The following is a 15937-nucleotide window of genomic DNA, read 5'->3' as shown; positions in this document are numbered from 1 at the left end:
ATGAAGAGCAAGCAAACTAAGAATATGAGATAAAAGAACTCTTGAATTGCTATTCCTAGGTCATAATTTCATCGCCAAGGGCAAAGAGACCATCAGATGATTCACAAAGTGTAGTATTAACAATGAAGAAAGAAATAATATACACAAATGATGACAAAAAGATGACAGTAAAAGTTAATTTGATCATTAAATGCAAGACTAGGATTATACACATATGCTAGATTATTAGGTTTAAAAAGGAAATCCTATCCCATGCTACAACACAGGTGAAGCTTGAGGACAATATGCTAAGTAAAAGAAGACAGTTACAAAAAGATAGTGCTTGATTTCACTGATCTGAGGTACTTCTGGTCAGTTTCCTAGAAATGCAGGTAGAACAGCGGTTATCAAGAGTGAGGTGGGAGAGGGGTAAAGGAGAGTCATGTAGTGGTTTTAGAGTTCAAATCTTTGAGATGAAAATCAAAATCTGTTGCTGAACAATGAGAATATGCTCAACACTACTGAACTGTACACTTAAACATGGTTAAATTGGCGAATCTTACTATGTTTTATTTTCATTACAGATTATAGTAAGAGTTAAAAATGTAGTGAAAGATGACACATAAAAGGCATTCTCAGAAAGAGTGGTGTACTACCTCCAAAGGAGCAAGCAGAGCACACTAGAGGAGCAGTGCCCCTCCCCCAAGAGAACAAGTGGACCCTTACATCCTCTCCAGAGGAGCCCTCGACCCCACCCCGACCCCACGAGCAAGTACATCTGCACTGGACAAGTGATGCCTTCCAGGAGCAGTGCCATTCCCCTCCACCTGCAGGCAAGCAGAGCCAGTCGAGAAGTGTCCCTCCACCAGGGGAGCATGGCGCAGGGCAATGGAAGCAAGGAATAACTAACCAACCTGATCCAGGAGGAGAACACCCAGGCAGAAAAGGGAGCAACCAGACATCATGACTGGGAAGCCTCCCTCTGTGGCCCACCTCCAGCAAAGACTGAAAGGCTGATCACATTTCCCACCAACCAACAAGTAAAACATCGTATCTTGGCGCTGAAGGTAACCACAGTCTGGGGGGAAATGAACAGAGGGCTCTCTAGTGCAAGGACGGCACTTCAAAAACCAATAGGCCCTAGAGAGAAGCATAGAGAGTTGTGACTGGTTGGATCCCAAGACAGCAGATCTTGGAGAAAACCACTCATTCAGTAACACTAAAAGTTTTTGACTTCAGTCTTTTTTTGATTTTTCTATGTGTATTACCGATAACTTTTCTTTACCACATTTTTTGTGGGTTGGGGGCTTTTCCTCCTCTCTTTTCTCTCCTGTTCCATCAACTTTTCTCTCTTCCTCTTTATCTTTCTTTTATCTTGTACTTCTGTTTTCTACTTTTACTTTTTATTTGTTCTTTTCAGCAAATGTTCTCTATCACCATTTATTTCCTTTTATTCCTAAATAGGACCCCCATCTTACTTTTCTCACCTCCTTATATTCTACCAGTTTTTCAAATTTTGAGTTTTTTATTCTCTAGTTCCCCATACCTCCACCTTTACTATTATTACTACTATAGTAACTTTACACTATTGCTGTTGAATGTGTAATTGTTAGTGGAGGTAAAGTTGTTCCATTCAATAGATATTTCCTAGAGCCCAATAGGAGCTCAATATTTGGATTATTTTACAATATGGAGGTCCTTTCTATGTGTAAGATTGGTACTTTATTGGTTCCTAGGATTTGTATTTGATGCTATAATTAAGGCTGATTTTACTACTTTAGCCAAGGTGATGTAGTTGTTGTTATCAACTGGTTTTCTTGAGACACCAACACCTGGATTGCCTTGGGGTCTTTAACAACACTCTGGCCCATCCTTGAAAACTGAATACCGTGCCAAATATGTAGCAAACTCTCATATCAGGTAAATGGAGGTGGTTAGATCCTGGGAGAGAGGCAAAGGTCAGTAGTTAGCCATGCTTAAAGTATATCAGTGAAAAGTAAACATTAACTAAAGCAGTCTCTACACTAGAAACAAAGCTTTCTACTACAATCAACCAACAATCCACACACAAGCAAACACACACACAGATGCATCACACACCCAATAAAATGGCTTCCAACCCCTCCAAAGTTGACCCATGGGGCATGAAAAGGAAAGAAATTGAAAACCACACACCCAAATTATCTGAAATGATAACGAGAGATAATAAAACAGATCAACAAAGCATGTGGCAAGCTCACAGAAGACATTAGTAAAAAGATATGCCAATTAAACAATATGATCAGCACATCTACAAAAAACATGAGTAAAAAGCTAGTAGAGAGGCTGGGATTTAGCTCAGCAGCACAGTGCCTGCCTGGCAAGCACAAGGTCATAAGTTCAATTCCTGGTATCAGAAAAAAAAAACAAAAAAAAAGCTACTAGAACTAAACAAACCATGCAAAACATGTATGAGCAGCACAGACAAGAAACAGGGTCCATAAACTGATACTAAGTAGGAATTCAGGAGATTATAAGCTCTTTTGGAAGTATGGGCATCAGCCGTGATCAGCATGAGGACAAAGTACTAGAAGTAGAAGACAGGGCTGTTGTTGGTGACCAATTAATGAAAGATACCTTAAACACAAGAGAATATGAAAAATTGATACAGCAGCTCCTAGAGAAGAATAAGATTAATTGAAATTAGTGAAAAATCAGAAGATAATGCAAATGGTATAAAAAATCTGTTTATAGAAATAATAGCAGGAAAATTTTGCAAATAAGGTAAAAGAATGTAACATTTAGATAAGTGAGGAATATAGAACACCAAATAGCCACAATTGGAAAAGAATCTCTCTATGACACATCATAGTACAAATCCTAGAAAACCAATAAGAGAACAATATCTTAAAAGCTATTAGTAAAAAGCAACAAATTACTTATAAAAGAAAACTTATTAGAATTAAAGCAGACATCTTAACACAAGTTTAAAAAGCCAGGAGAGCTTGGACTAAAGTGTTTCAAGCTGTAAAAGAAAACAATTTTCAACCCAGGCTGGCATATCATACAAAACTATCTTTCAAAGTGGACAGAGAAACAAGATACTTTTATGATAAAGAGCAGCTAAAGAAATTCATAATCACCAAACCAGCACTCCAAAAAATTGTCAAGGATCCACTAGAAATAGACAATGAAACTAACAAAGAGAAAAAGTGTAATAGAATGAATATACAAGGTAGGCTGAGCAGTTAAGTAGAAGGGAAAAATAGGGAATCAGTAACAGGAAATAAGGCAAGAACAGGAATAAGTCAATACCTATCACTAATAACTCTCAATGTGAATGATCCCAATTCACCAACCAAAAGACACTGACTAGCAGAATGGATCAAGGAACAAAATCCAAAAGAATGCTACATACAAGAAACACATTTAACATCAAAAGAAACTCACAGACTAAAAATCAAAGCACAGAAAACAATATTCCATGCAAAGGGAACTCTCACAAAAAGAGGACAGATATAGCTATCCTATTTTCAGACAAAGTGGAATTCAAGTCAAAACTGATCAAAACAGGCAAAGAGGTCACTACCTATTGCTTAAGGAAAGAAAGACCAACAGAAAGAGATGACAACCTTCAACATAGGCACTGAACAATGAACGGCATACACAATTTCATAAGACAAGTACTACTGGACATAAAAGATCAGGTAAACATAAAAACAATTATAGTGGGGAACCCTCAATACCCCAAAATCACAAATTGTTCAACTAGACCAAAAAGAAAAAACTACAAAGAAATGTCAGAATTAAACAAAACCTGTGAACAAATGGACATAAAAGACAGCTCCAGAGATCCATCCAACAACAGAGTACACATTCTATTCAGCAGTACGTAGAACTTTCTTGAAAATAGATCACATACAGCAAAAGCAAGCTTAACTAAATATAAAAGAACAGAAATTAAGCCAGGTATATTATTAGAGCAAAGCACCATGAAGTTAGAAATCAAGGGCAAAGGAAAACACAGAAATTATGCAAATACATAGAAACTAAACAATATACTCAAGTAAACAATGGGTTACAGTAGAAGTCAAGGAAGAAGTAAGACAGTTTCTAAAGCTAAATGATGCCAGTACAACATACCGGAACTTATAGGATACAATGAAAGCAGTCCTACGAGGAAATAGCTGTGAATGCCCACATCACAAAAACAAAGCAAAGCCAAATAAATCACCTAATGATATACCTCAAGGTCCTAGAAATATGAGAACAAGCCAAATCAAAGCTAGTATGAGAAAGGCAATTACAAAGATCAGAACAGAAATCAATGAAATTGAGACCAAAAAAATACAAAGAATTAGTGAATTGAAGAGTTGGTTCTTCTAAGGAATAAACAGAAGACAAACCCTTACCCAACCTAACCAAAAAAAAAAAAAAAGCAAAGGTCCAAATCAACACAAGAAATGAAAAAAGGTAAAAATTACAACAGGCACAGCTAAAATAAAAAACATCATTAACAACTACTTTGCAAATCTGTATGCCAATAAATTGGAGAATTCAGAAGAAATGGATACATTCCCAGATATACATGAATTACCAAAATTGAACCTAGAAGATTTAAAAACTTTGACTAATCCAAAAAAGGTGATGAAATAGAAGTAGTAATAAGTAAGCTACCAAGTGAGACAAGCCCAAACCCAGATGGGATCACTGCTGAATTCTGCAAAAACTACAGGGAAATTCTAACACAAATACCCCTCAAGCTTTTTAATGAAATTGAAAAAGAGTACTCCTGAAGTCATACCTGGGAGCTACCATTATTCTGATTCCAAAATCAGAAAAAGCTCCAACCAAAAAAGAAAAATTTAGACCAATTTCATTAATAAATATACATGCAAAAATCCTCAACAAGATACTGCCAAATAGAACACAATGAAACATAAAAAAGATCATACATACTGACCAAATTTGCTTTAGCCTATGTATGCAAGGATGGTTTGACACACTCAAATCAATAAATGTAACATATCACATAAAGAGAAGCAAAAACAAAAATCACATGATTATCTCCATAGACAGAGAAAAAGCCTCACAAAATCTAACACGCTTTCATGATAAAAAACACTGATGAAAATAGATATAGAAGGACCTTATCTCAGTCTGATAAAACCCATATATGACAAACCAATGGCCCATATCATATTACATAGGGAAAAACTGAAGCTTTCCCTCTAAAATCAGGAAAAAGACAAGGATGTCTGCTATCACCACTTCTGTCCAACAGAGTACCTGAAACATTATCAAAAGCAACTAGGCAAGAAAAACACACGAAGGAGGTATGTACAAGAAAGGAAGAAGTCAAATTATCACTATTTGTAGATGATATGATCCTCTACAAAGAAGACTCTGCCCAAATCCACAAAGACTCTCACAATTAATAACCAACTTCAGGAATGTAGCAGGATAAAACATCAGTAGTATTTCTGTACAGTAATAATAAATCCAGTGAAAAATTAGAAAAAAATATCATTCACAATAGCACCAAGAATAATTAAATATTTAGGAATGAACCTAACCAAGTGAAAGATGTCTATAATGAAAACTATAGTATTCTGCAAAAGGCAATCAAAGAGGGCTCCAAAAATTTAAAAAAAAAAATCCCCTGTTCCTGGATAGGCAGAACCATTGTAAAAATAATCGTACTTCCAAAATTGATATACAATTCCAATAAAGATCCAACAGCATTCTTCACAATAGTGAAGAAAATGGCCCTCAAATTCATATGGAACCAGATGAGACCCAGAGCAGCAAAAGCAATCCTGGGTTAAAGAGAGCAAAGTGGGAGGCATCACAATCCTAGACCTAAAGTTATACATATTACAAAGCTACTATGATAAAAACAGCATGGTACTAGAACAAAACAGACATGAGATCAATAGAAAAAATACAGGATGCAGGAACAACACCAAGCACATGTGATCTCTGACAAAGGGACCAAAAACAAACACTGGGGGAAAAAAGCCTCTTTAATAAATGGTGTTGGGAAAACAGACTATCCACATGCAGAAGACTGAATCTAGACACATATCTCTCATCATGAACAAAACTAAATGTTAAAACAGAAACACTTAATCTGCTGGAAGACAGAGTAGGTGAAACTCTTGAAATCACAGGCTTTAGGCAAGGACTTTCCAAACAGAACACCAGCTGCACAGAAAACGGTCCCAAGAATCAACAAATGGAATCATATCAAATCAAAAAGATTCTGCACAGCAAAAGAACCACCAATGGAGTGAAAAGAAAACCCACAGAAATGGAAGAAAAATTTGCTAGCCCTTCCTCAGATAGAATGCTCATATCTAGAATATATAAAGAAATAAAAGCATTAGAATCCCCCCCAATAAAAGACTCAGTCAAAAAATAGGCAAGTAAAATGAATAAACACTTCATGGAAGAAGTGCAAATGGCCAATAAATACATGAAGAAAGACTCAACATCACTGGTCATTAAAGAAATACAAATTGAAACAACACTGAGATTCTACCTTATCTTGAAAAGAATGGCCATCATCAGAAATCAAATAACAAATGCTAGAGAAGATGAGAAAAAGGAACTCTCCTACATTTTTGGTAGGAATGTAAACTACTACAACCACTATGGAAATCTACGTGGTGATTCATCAAACAACTGAAACTAGAAATTCCATTTGACCCAGTTCTTCCCCTTCTAGTATTAAAGATATCATAGTTCAGTGATGCATGCATAGCTATGTATATAGCAGCACAATTCATAATAGCTAAATTTTGGAAGCTGTCTGTCCATTAACAGGTGAATGGATAAAGAAAATGTGGTATTTATACAGAGTGGAGTACTACTCTGACATCTGGGAATCAAAACTGGAGGCTTTTGTAGGAAAATGAATGTACTGTGAAACCATAATGTTGAGTAAAATAATGTTAACAAAAGCTTAAATATCACATAAATAAAACAATGTTAACACAAGCTTAAATATCACATGGTTTCTCCTATATGAGAAACTCAAAAGTATAAATACCTCTAAAGAGAAGAATAAAAGACAATAGGAAGCAGGGAGACATCTTTCTCAAAAGGAAAATGGATCAAAAGATGGTGGGAAAGAGATGAAGAGGAAGGGAAAAGGGATGAAAAAAGGAATTAAGATACAGTATCTACATGTCCCAATACCTCACAAGGAATGTAAACATTATTATACTACAACATGCACTGATAAATAAAAAAGGCATTCTCATAAAACACAGTATTAGATTTACTAGTACATTATGGTAGTTCTATAATTCAGAGACACTTCAGGGCTGATTTCTGAATCAGATAAACATAGACACTCTAGAAACAAAGTATACAATTACACAAATAATAAAAATGGAGCATTTTTATTGTTCTTCAGTATAATTATTTCCAAGAATTCATAATAGAGATATGTTAGCAATAAAACAAGCACATTAAAGAATCAATATTGCTCTGAAAATAAGAGGTAAATTAGCTGAAAAAAACTTTTAACTTAGTTCACGTCAATGTTATTACTAATATTAGCAAAATGAAATTATTATAATTAGTAAAATTAAAACTAAACATTTAAAATTTAGAGTATAAATATATTTGAATGTGAATTATTTGAAGTTTTTAAATAATTCATTAAATGTTTAAAATTTAACTAGATTTACTATAACGGACAGCTGAAACTATTAACCAATTTTAAGCCGGGTAATAGATACATGAGTTTATCAGTTTTTAAAAACTGAGTTAATCAGTTTTAATTTAATGTAATTTTACAATAATATTTGTACATTATATAATATCTTGAGTACTGTACTATGTACATTTATGAACTATCAGTTCACAAAAAATTGACTATATTTTAAGAGTCTTATTCCCTTATTAAAAATTGTGCTTTGTTAAAACCAACTTTTTTTCTTCTTGGACGTGCATCTCTAACTCTGTACTAGGAATCAACATAAAAATATTGTTTCTTACACATATATACCCTTAGTAGTCAATTTTTATCCTTAGTTTCACATTGATTTCAAAAACTTCAAAATATGTTTGGAATAGCACTTTTTTAATTTGTTAGTTACAGAACTATTTTAACAATTCACAACTAAAATGAAGAATGAGATACAAAAAGCAAATTCCAATGTACTTTTAACATTTAAAGATAGAGGTGATCGAAAGCCCACAATAGTACCCATGCCATCACCTGAACACAGGACTACCTTGAAATCTATTCAGCTAGATTAATTAGTCCATTGCTCTTAATCTCAGGCACCCTCAAAGCCTCAAATCAGCAGCAAATTATAGACCAATTATCTGCCACAGCATAGCACACATAGCCAACAGTTAATATAAGGTTAATATATTTTTAAATTTTAGAAATCCTATCATCCAATCTTTACTAGCTCCAAGAGGACTACTGAATAGTTTTTCAGAAAATAGGCTGTGCTGCAACTTTTAGAAGGAATATGATACAAAGGCAGAAAGAATATGACCTTACTAGCTTTGATTAGAATCCTCATGCAAACTGCTTGCCAGTTAGACTTTAAAACATATTTATCTCAAGTAATTTAATAAAGAATTTGCCACACCTTATCATTTCCAAACTCCAAAATAGGAATTAAATATCTTAAGAAAATCTTGGTTCCTATTAGTGTATAGATATTGTGGATAAACAGCTCGTGAATTCTGTGTTGAAAGTCTGACACTAAAATTAAAATAACAAGCATAACAGCCAATACCTTATCTTATTTTTGGTTTGCTCAAGACAATTCATAAATCTGATCCCAGAGGATTTAAACAGGCTAGTTTTGGAGCTGCTTTCTAGGTGGGGTAAATAATGTATGCAATACACAAAGTCAATTAGGATCAAAATCTTGGCCTTGGGATTCTGAGGGTTTAGTGCTCTGTAAAAACAGGTTGTGCCATTTTTAAGCATGATCCATGCTTTCACATCAAGTTACTTACTTCAGCACTATCCTGAATAGAAGAGCTGTTGTTATAATGCTAAAATTTGAGAAGATAACAGCCATGGCCTAGAAAGAAAGAGAAGACAGAGTTACAATTCAAACAGAGTACTGACCTCAGAAATCTCCTAGCTTGCTAGTTCATCTGACAATAAAGCCTTTTAGTCACAACCAGAGGGGTTATTAGGGCAGCTGTTTCACTAGAGGATCAAATTCCATGTTTATTGCTGTTTAAATTTATACAGATATGATCAAATAATTATGCAGGGTTTGAAAATATGTGCTTAAATTCAGGCAGTGCCTGTATAAACACATGGCATGTGTAGTTCTGGAAATACTTATGCATTTTAAAGGTTTAGGTCTAGAAATAATAGTGACCACACTTTTCAAGCTCTCAAACTATTTCATAAACATTTAAACTACTTTTACAGGTAAACAGAAGGGTGGTATTGTTAGGCTTATTTATATTAGAAGAAAATTTAGGCAGATTTTTAAGAATCCTTACTGTCCTAAAAGTTGAATCAATTTTCCCCCTTGATATAACTCAAAGCTAAAATCATATTTGACAGTTTTTTGGGTTGATCCAAATTATTCTAAACACTTACAAACATGTGAGCCATATTTGACAGTGATTCTGTGAATTCAGTCGGAGTTCACATAATAATCTGAACATGTGCATTTTTCTGAGAAAGTATAAAATTCTATCACTGCTCTCCATAATTGAACCTGACAATATTAATAATTCTTAGCATGAATTCTTCCTACCTGCTAGCTATTATATTAAGTCTTATAACAGCAAATATGGCTAATATCCAGCTAAAGAAAACACTATAAAAACAGTATTTCCAATAATAACATTGCTGCTTTTCTGCTGAAATTTTTAGAAATTGTAAAATTTTAATTGACACATGACTATATGTTATTATAGGGTATAAAGTGTAATAATTTGGTCGAGGTATATATTGTATAATGATCAAATTAAAGGCATTAGCATTTCCACCTTCTTAACCACTCATCATTTGTGTTGGGTGACTCTGAATTATTTTCTCAGTATACTTCTCTGCAAGACAAATCCTTGTAAACCCCCAGCTAAGAGATAAGTAAAAAAAAGATTGAGGAAAGTGGCTGCTGAGAGTAGGAAAGTAGTGACCCAGAATAACATTAAGGGCAGTGCAAATATACATAGCCTGGCGAGCTTGATGAATTCTGCAAACTCTTTCCATAAATAATAAATAAATCAAACATCTGAGATCTTTGTCCCCAAATCCCCATGTACCTCTAGTTCCTTAAATAGACTCAGAAATATATAGAGTATGTCACGATTTATAGTATCTGTGGTTGTACAGAATCAGGAAGGAAGAACAAAGCAATAAATACAAAAGAAAAGGAAGTCGCAATTCTGTTTTGATACTGCCGTTGCAGAAGAGGGGTATAAAGGTAAAGGTAATCTGCTGGATACAAAAAAATACAACAAAAAATATGGCACGTACAAGGTCCTGACAACCTCAAGAGTGGACATTATGTGCCATAAACATGAACTAAGATTAATAATATCAACAAGAATGGGAAGAGGAAAAGGAGAACTAGAGGAGGAGGGAGGAAGGGAGAGGGAAGGGGATTAGAAAAAGAAACAAGCTATATCATGTACATGTACCAACTCCCCAGGATGACTGTGAAATGCATGTACTTCAAACATAGTAATAAAATAAAAAAGTACAAATATTATTTATTAAATGTGAATAATTATGTTTGTTGGATACAGGAAAAGTGGAAACAAGAATTTAGGGGAGGACACAGTCTAGATGGACTGGGTATTTACTGCCAGTATGGATCATATGGCTGGAAGGAGCTTCAGGTTATCAAGTAGCCCACGTCCCTGACTCTCATCTGTATTATTATTATTATTATTGTTGTTATTGTTATTATTATTCAGATAGGGTATCTGAAACTTACAGCAGTTGGGGCCTGCCTAGTTACACAGGTTCTAAACTGTGAAAAAATATCGAACTCCTGTTTCCTATAGTAGCCCTCCTAAACTGTTCTAAAACTGATTTGGTTATACTTAAGGGGTTTCATATAAAGAACTGGTCAAAATAAAAATCCTATTTATAATCAAAATGCCTAATTTTACCTTTCAAAAGGAACTGAGAATGCATTTTGGTAATAAAGGCAATAAAAATCTTCATTTTATAAAACAGAAGAGGGAAATATACCTGTGACTCAAACTGAGTAACAGTTTAAGAACTAACTCCAATTCTGATTAGTAATGCTTCCCAAATTGACACAAAAAATTTCAAGAGAGGTAGGATTATCAGTTATTAGATGGCTTTTATAATCAGGAGGATGGAATCCTGCTTTCACAGAAATTGCTGCTTAAATGGTACCATTGAAAGAAGAAATACAAATAAAAAGCATAAACTACAAAAACAGATACAAGAGAGGTCCACCGAGTGTATAATTCTTTGAGTTAAGCATGCAAGTTTGCTTGGAGGTCTTAGATGCTGAGACTGAAAGGAGAGGTTGGTCCTGGGGTGACTTAGAAAATAAGGAACCTGATTAAGGTTATTCAACAAAAGCTAGCTTCAGATTCCTCAGCCAGAGAGCAACTCCCACATAGCAGAATTTACTATAGTAAATTTTAACAGTGAGTGGATCTGGCAAGGGGATCAGTAATTCAGAATTCAGGTAATTCTGGGAAAATTTCAGCAAGGCTAGTGAGAGCAGTAAGAAATAAAGTCCAGAAAAACGATAAAAAAGAAAGATTAGTTCTGGGACTCATTTTTCTTTCTTGTCTGTTCAAAGTCATTTCTGTCATATTTACTTACAGGCTGAAGGTAGGATAGGACATAGAAGACAATCAAGTTATCCAGGAAATAAAGAAAAGCGGGAATGGACCACTTCATGAAATTAGAGAACTCCTTCCAGGAAGCACATCTCAAATTTCTACTTTGATGATCTTCTAAATGAAGAAATTTAGGAAGAAATAAATAATCTTGATGAGAATGCTTATATTTTTAGAGAAAGTACATTACATTTGATTACTGATACAATTCTTCAAAAGGTGCTTTATAAATTTGACTTTGCAAGTGACTACTAGGCTAAAAGAATTGAAGATAATACAGAATTTTATTAGTCTGTCTCTAACCCATCTCTTTGTCCTACCAGTCACAATCAGCAACATCTTTATGAATACTAATCATCTTAACACCTGTTAAAGCAGCAGCAGTATCATTTAAGGTGACTCAGGATACACATGCAGTTTTTCCTACTACTCTGAAGGCACTGAAGCAAGAGGGAGATCAACATGTTAGAATAAACAGGAAATTTGCTGACCTTCTCTCCCAAGAGCTCAGCAAATGGAAATGTGTATATGTGGACCTAGGGACAACTGACTTTTAATAATCCTAGCATGAGTTATTATCTCACCTTCAGATTTTTAAAGGTTTAGAAATACAGACTATAAAGTAAAATGAAAGCTTAGCAAACAAAGGCAGTTTAAGCCTTGCAAGTAATGCAAGAGTTTCATGAAATTATGAAATATATTCTACTAACTAGAAACTCTACACAGACTGAAACGTATTCCACTAATAGAATCTCTGCACAGACTGTGATACTCTGTTGAGTATGAAAACACGTTCTTAGGTAAGCACGCTAATGCTTTAAATTCTGTTTACCTCATGTGAAAAGATAGATTAAAGACATAGTGAGCTAAGGGCTCATAACTGAGGAACTCAGGTGGAAAAGTAATAAGCATAACGGCCTGTACGTTCCACAAAAAAAGCTAATACTGTGTATCTCAGGAAGCTATACAGCATATATAAGGTAGATAGCTTATTTCCCTATGTAATCTTCTCAGAACACAATCTCTTTGACTCTAGTATACTACACTGCCTTCCACATAGGAAATGGGAGTCATTTTGCAATATAATACATATCAAATCAAACAGCAAAGTTATTTAGGAAATCTTCACTTTGAATTAAAATTAACTTAGTGTGTGAAACCATTATAGAAACAAGTGATGAGGCAGGGCTATGAGCAGGACACTGGGAAACATGGGATGGTTCCCTAGTTTCACCCCTTCCAATGCAGCTCTGTGTATCACTTTCTCTGAGCCTGTCTGTTCATCTTTAAAACATACGTTTGTGTCTTAGGTACCTCATATGTAAAATTAATGAACTAGACTAACTGAAATAAAATGTTCCATGCAGTTCTGTTTTGGATTCTGTGATTTTTAGTAGGTATACAACACCATTTCAAGACTCACCTTTTTTTATAACATAGCATGACACAAGCACACAGAAAATGAGCTTCACTAATTCTGAGCATATATTCACGGTAGTTGGAAGATAATCATACTTGTTCTCTGAAATGTAACAGAAATGCTGTTTTAATTTATTTATTTACTTTTGGCTTTTTGAGACAGGGTCCCACTATGCAGTTCAGGCTGGCCTTGAGCTCACTTTGTAGCCCAGGCTGGCCTCAAACCTGCAATGTTCCTCCTGCCTCAGTCTCTCGAGTGTTGGGATTACAGGCATGCACCATCATGCCCAGTAAAATGCTGTTTTAACTATAAACTTTATTCTGTATGATTATAGTACAGTTAATGTGAAATTGTTTGAACTGTAAAAGCTGGATTTCGCAGGGTGTGGTGCTGCACGCCTGTAAACCCAGCACTCTGGTATGATGAGGCAGGAACATGCAAGTCTGAGCCTAGCTGGGCAATTTAACCAACTTAGTGAGACTCTGCCTTAAAATAAAAAATTGAGAAAAGGCCTAGTGAGGTAGCTCAGTGTAAAGGCCCTGAGTTTATTATTCCCCACTCCACCCCACTCCCACTCCATAATGCTGGATTTATCCCAGCATTCAGGAGGCTGGGTAGGAAGATTACAATTTCAAGGCCAGCCTGGACTATCGGCACTGTCTCAAAAAAAAAAAAAAAGAAAAGGTTACATTACAATTCTTCCAGTTGGCTTTTCTCTTTTGAATTTCTGTACCATTTCATCCAATGTATTAGCTACTCACATTCCATTTAACTTTTTATTATCCTTGAGTTTGGTAAACACACCTCATGTTTTCATACATGGTTACCAATAATTAGCTGAGGAGGCTAGGACCAAGGTCAAAGAAAGCTCTCTGGCAAGGTATTAGACTGCTTCTGAATAGACCATTAATCAACATTCAGCATCTGAATCAGCAAGCAGTTATGAATATTATCTGCTGAATTAATAGGTTATGACTCTTCTGACATGTATGCCTTGCTAAAATCAAGGTACACTTTATCTACAATATTTCCTTAATTCACAATTTGCTAATCTATTTCATGTCATGGTACACATAGAAAGCATAACATTGTTTGATTCTCTGTGATAAATTGCATTGCAGTAAAAGAAGAAAGTCATCAGAAGCACAGGCAACTAGCAACTGGCACAGGGCTTCACCACTTCCAGGGCTGAGAAAAATACTCTAAACCCACTGAGGAGTTGGGATGCTGCGTCCTAGCTAGAAAGTCAGATGAATTAATTAAGGAATGAGGTTGGTTTAGAATGCCTTGTCTTAACTGTTACCTGTCTTTTCTAAATGCTTATAAAAAATGCTTTATAATTTTGCCAAAGACAAATACAAACTTTATTGGGTATTATTTTCAGAAATGCATTTGCTTTCCTTTTGAAAACATTTCATCTCTTGGTTATATTAAAACCCAAACCACCCAAGCACAAGGCAACTTCACAGTCTCTCTCTCCAGAATACTTTTTAATCCTCTTTTCTGGAGTCTCCTTTGCCCTTTTCAATCTATGTAGAATCCTTGCTTTCTCACTCCTGTCATACAACCTATAAACCTCTGTAATAGTACTTTTTACAATCGTATTATAGTTTTCATGTGAACGTCTTACCTTTTAAATGTAAGTTCCTTATGAGAAAGGGATCATGTTGGTTATCTCCACATATCTGTACCCGTCCTACACTTCCTACCCTATACACTTAACAAATGTATACCTGATTTTAAATATTTGCTTGCTGAACTTTCCCTATCATTAAAGCCTAGTTAAAACATCTTTTTGAACAATTTCTTCATGTTCTAAACATTGGCTTGCCATTTAAATGTTGCTATTCCTTAAAATTTGTCGCTTGCTCTTTTATCTCATTCTGCAGGAGCCCTCTGTTCCTAGGGTTTTAAATATCGATTTAATATTAACGTATGCAAATCTATATTCTGGAACATTTAATCTACTGTTCACTAAATATATCCATATAACTACTTCATATTAACTCATTTCATTGATACCTCCTTCACATACATGATGTAAAGGACATTGTAGAAATTCCAGGAAATGAAGACATTGTTCCCGGCCTAAAGGAAAGTACCTAACTAAAACTATAATTTCTCCAAACTTGGTCCAACCTTCTTTTCCTCGTAATAGTTCCCATCTCAATTGAAAGCATTATCAATCCACTTACAACTCAAACCAGAAACTTTCAGCTAGCCAATATTCTATCTTCTTTAATCCCTACATTCAATAATTTTCCAAATCACATCTTTTCTATGTTCTGAGATTTCTTGACTCTTTCCATTCCTACAGCACTAAATTAGTCTTCATCATCTGTGTATTGAGTTTGCAATAACACCTGCTTTCAGTCTTTTCCTTTACCAACCAGCTACCACTACAGGGTCTTATTTATCCTCCTGTTAACACTATGCAAGTATTCTTTACCCTCTAAGGCCTACATAATAATGCATGGCATATGAAGTCCTTAACAATCCAACCGGTACTCTCCTGTCTGGTCAAGTACTCCTCCTCTCTCCTACAGGTCCTTAAACTTTTTCTTAGTAATTCTGCACCACAAGTTCACACAATATATCCTGCTTTATTCATGCCTCTGTTCTGCATCTTCAAAATACTTCTACTATTGCACTTATTGTAATGTGTTTTGATGATGTATTTACATGTATGTCTCTCCTAATAAACTAAGTTCTTAAGCACAAAGT

At 35.0% G+C, this 15937-nt stretch overlaps 1 protein-coding gene across 8 annotated transcripts in view; it reads right to left on the bottom strand.

Annotated features, from left to right (window-relative positions):
- Slc35a5 (solute carrier family 35, member A5) overlaps positions 1 to 15937 on the bottom strand; it is a 33770-nt gene that overhangs the window by 16082 nt on the left and 1751 nt on the right. For all 8 annotated transcript variants that reach the window (XR_261265.2, XR_261261.2, XR_261262.2 and 5 more), the window contains exons 3-5: positions 13217 to 13315; positions 11777 to 11910; positions 8953 to 9020 (exon numbers count right to left, since the gene is read on the bottom strand). Coding sequence is in view for 3 of the 8 variants with exons in the window: in XM_005386389.2 (XP_005386446.2) it covers positions 8953 to 9020; positions 11777 to 11910; positions 13217 to 13315 (301 nt within the window). In the remaining 5 variants the exon portion in view is untranslated. The remainder of the gene's footprint in view (positions 1 to 8952; positions 9021 to 11776; positions 11911 to 13216; positions 13316 to 15937) is intronic.

This window comes from Chinchilla lanigera, unplaced genomic scaffold, assembly GCF_000276665.1.
Source record: "Chinchilla lanigera isolate Chin_1 unplaced genomic scaffold, ChiLan1.0 scaffold00026, whole genome shotgun sequence".
NCBI lineage: Eukaryota > Metazoa > Chordata > Mammalia > Rodentia > Chinchillidae > Chinchilla > Chinchilla lanigera.
The sequence above is the reverse complement of the archived record's forward strand: the minus strand, read 5'-3'. Positions and strand labels throughout refer to the sequence as shown.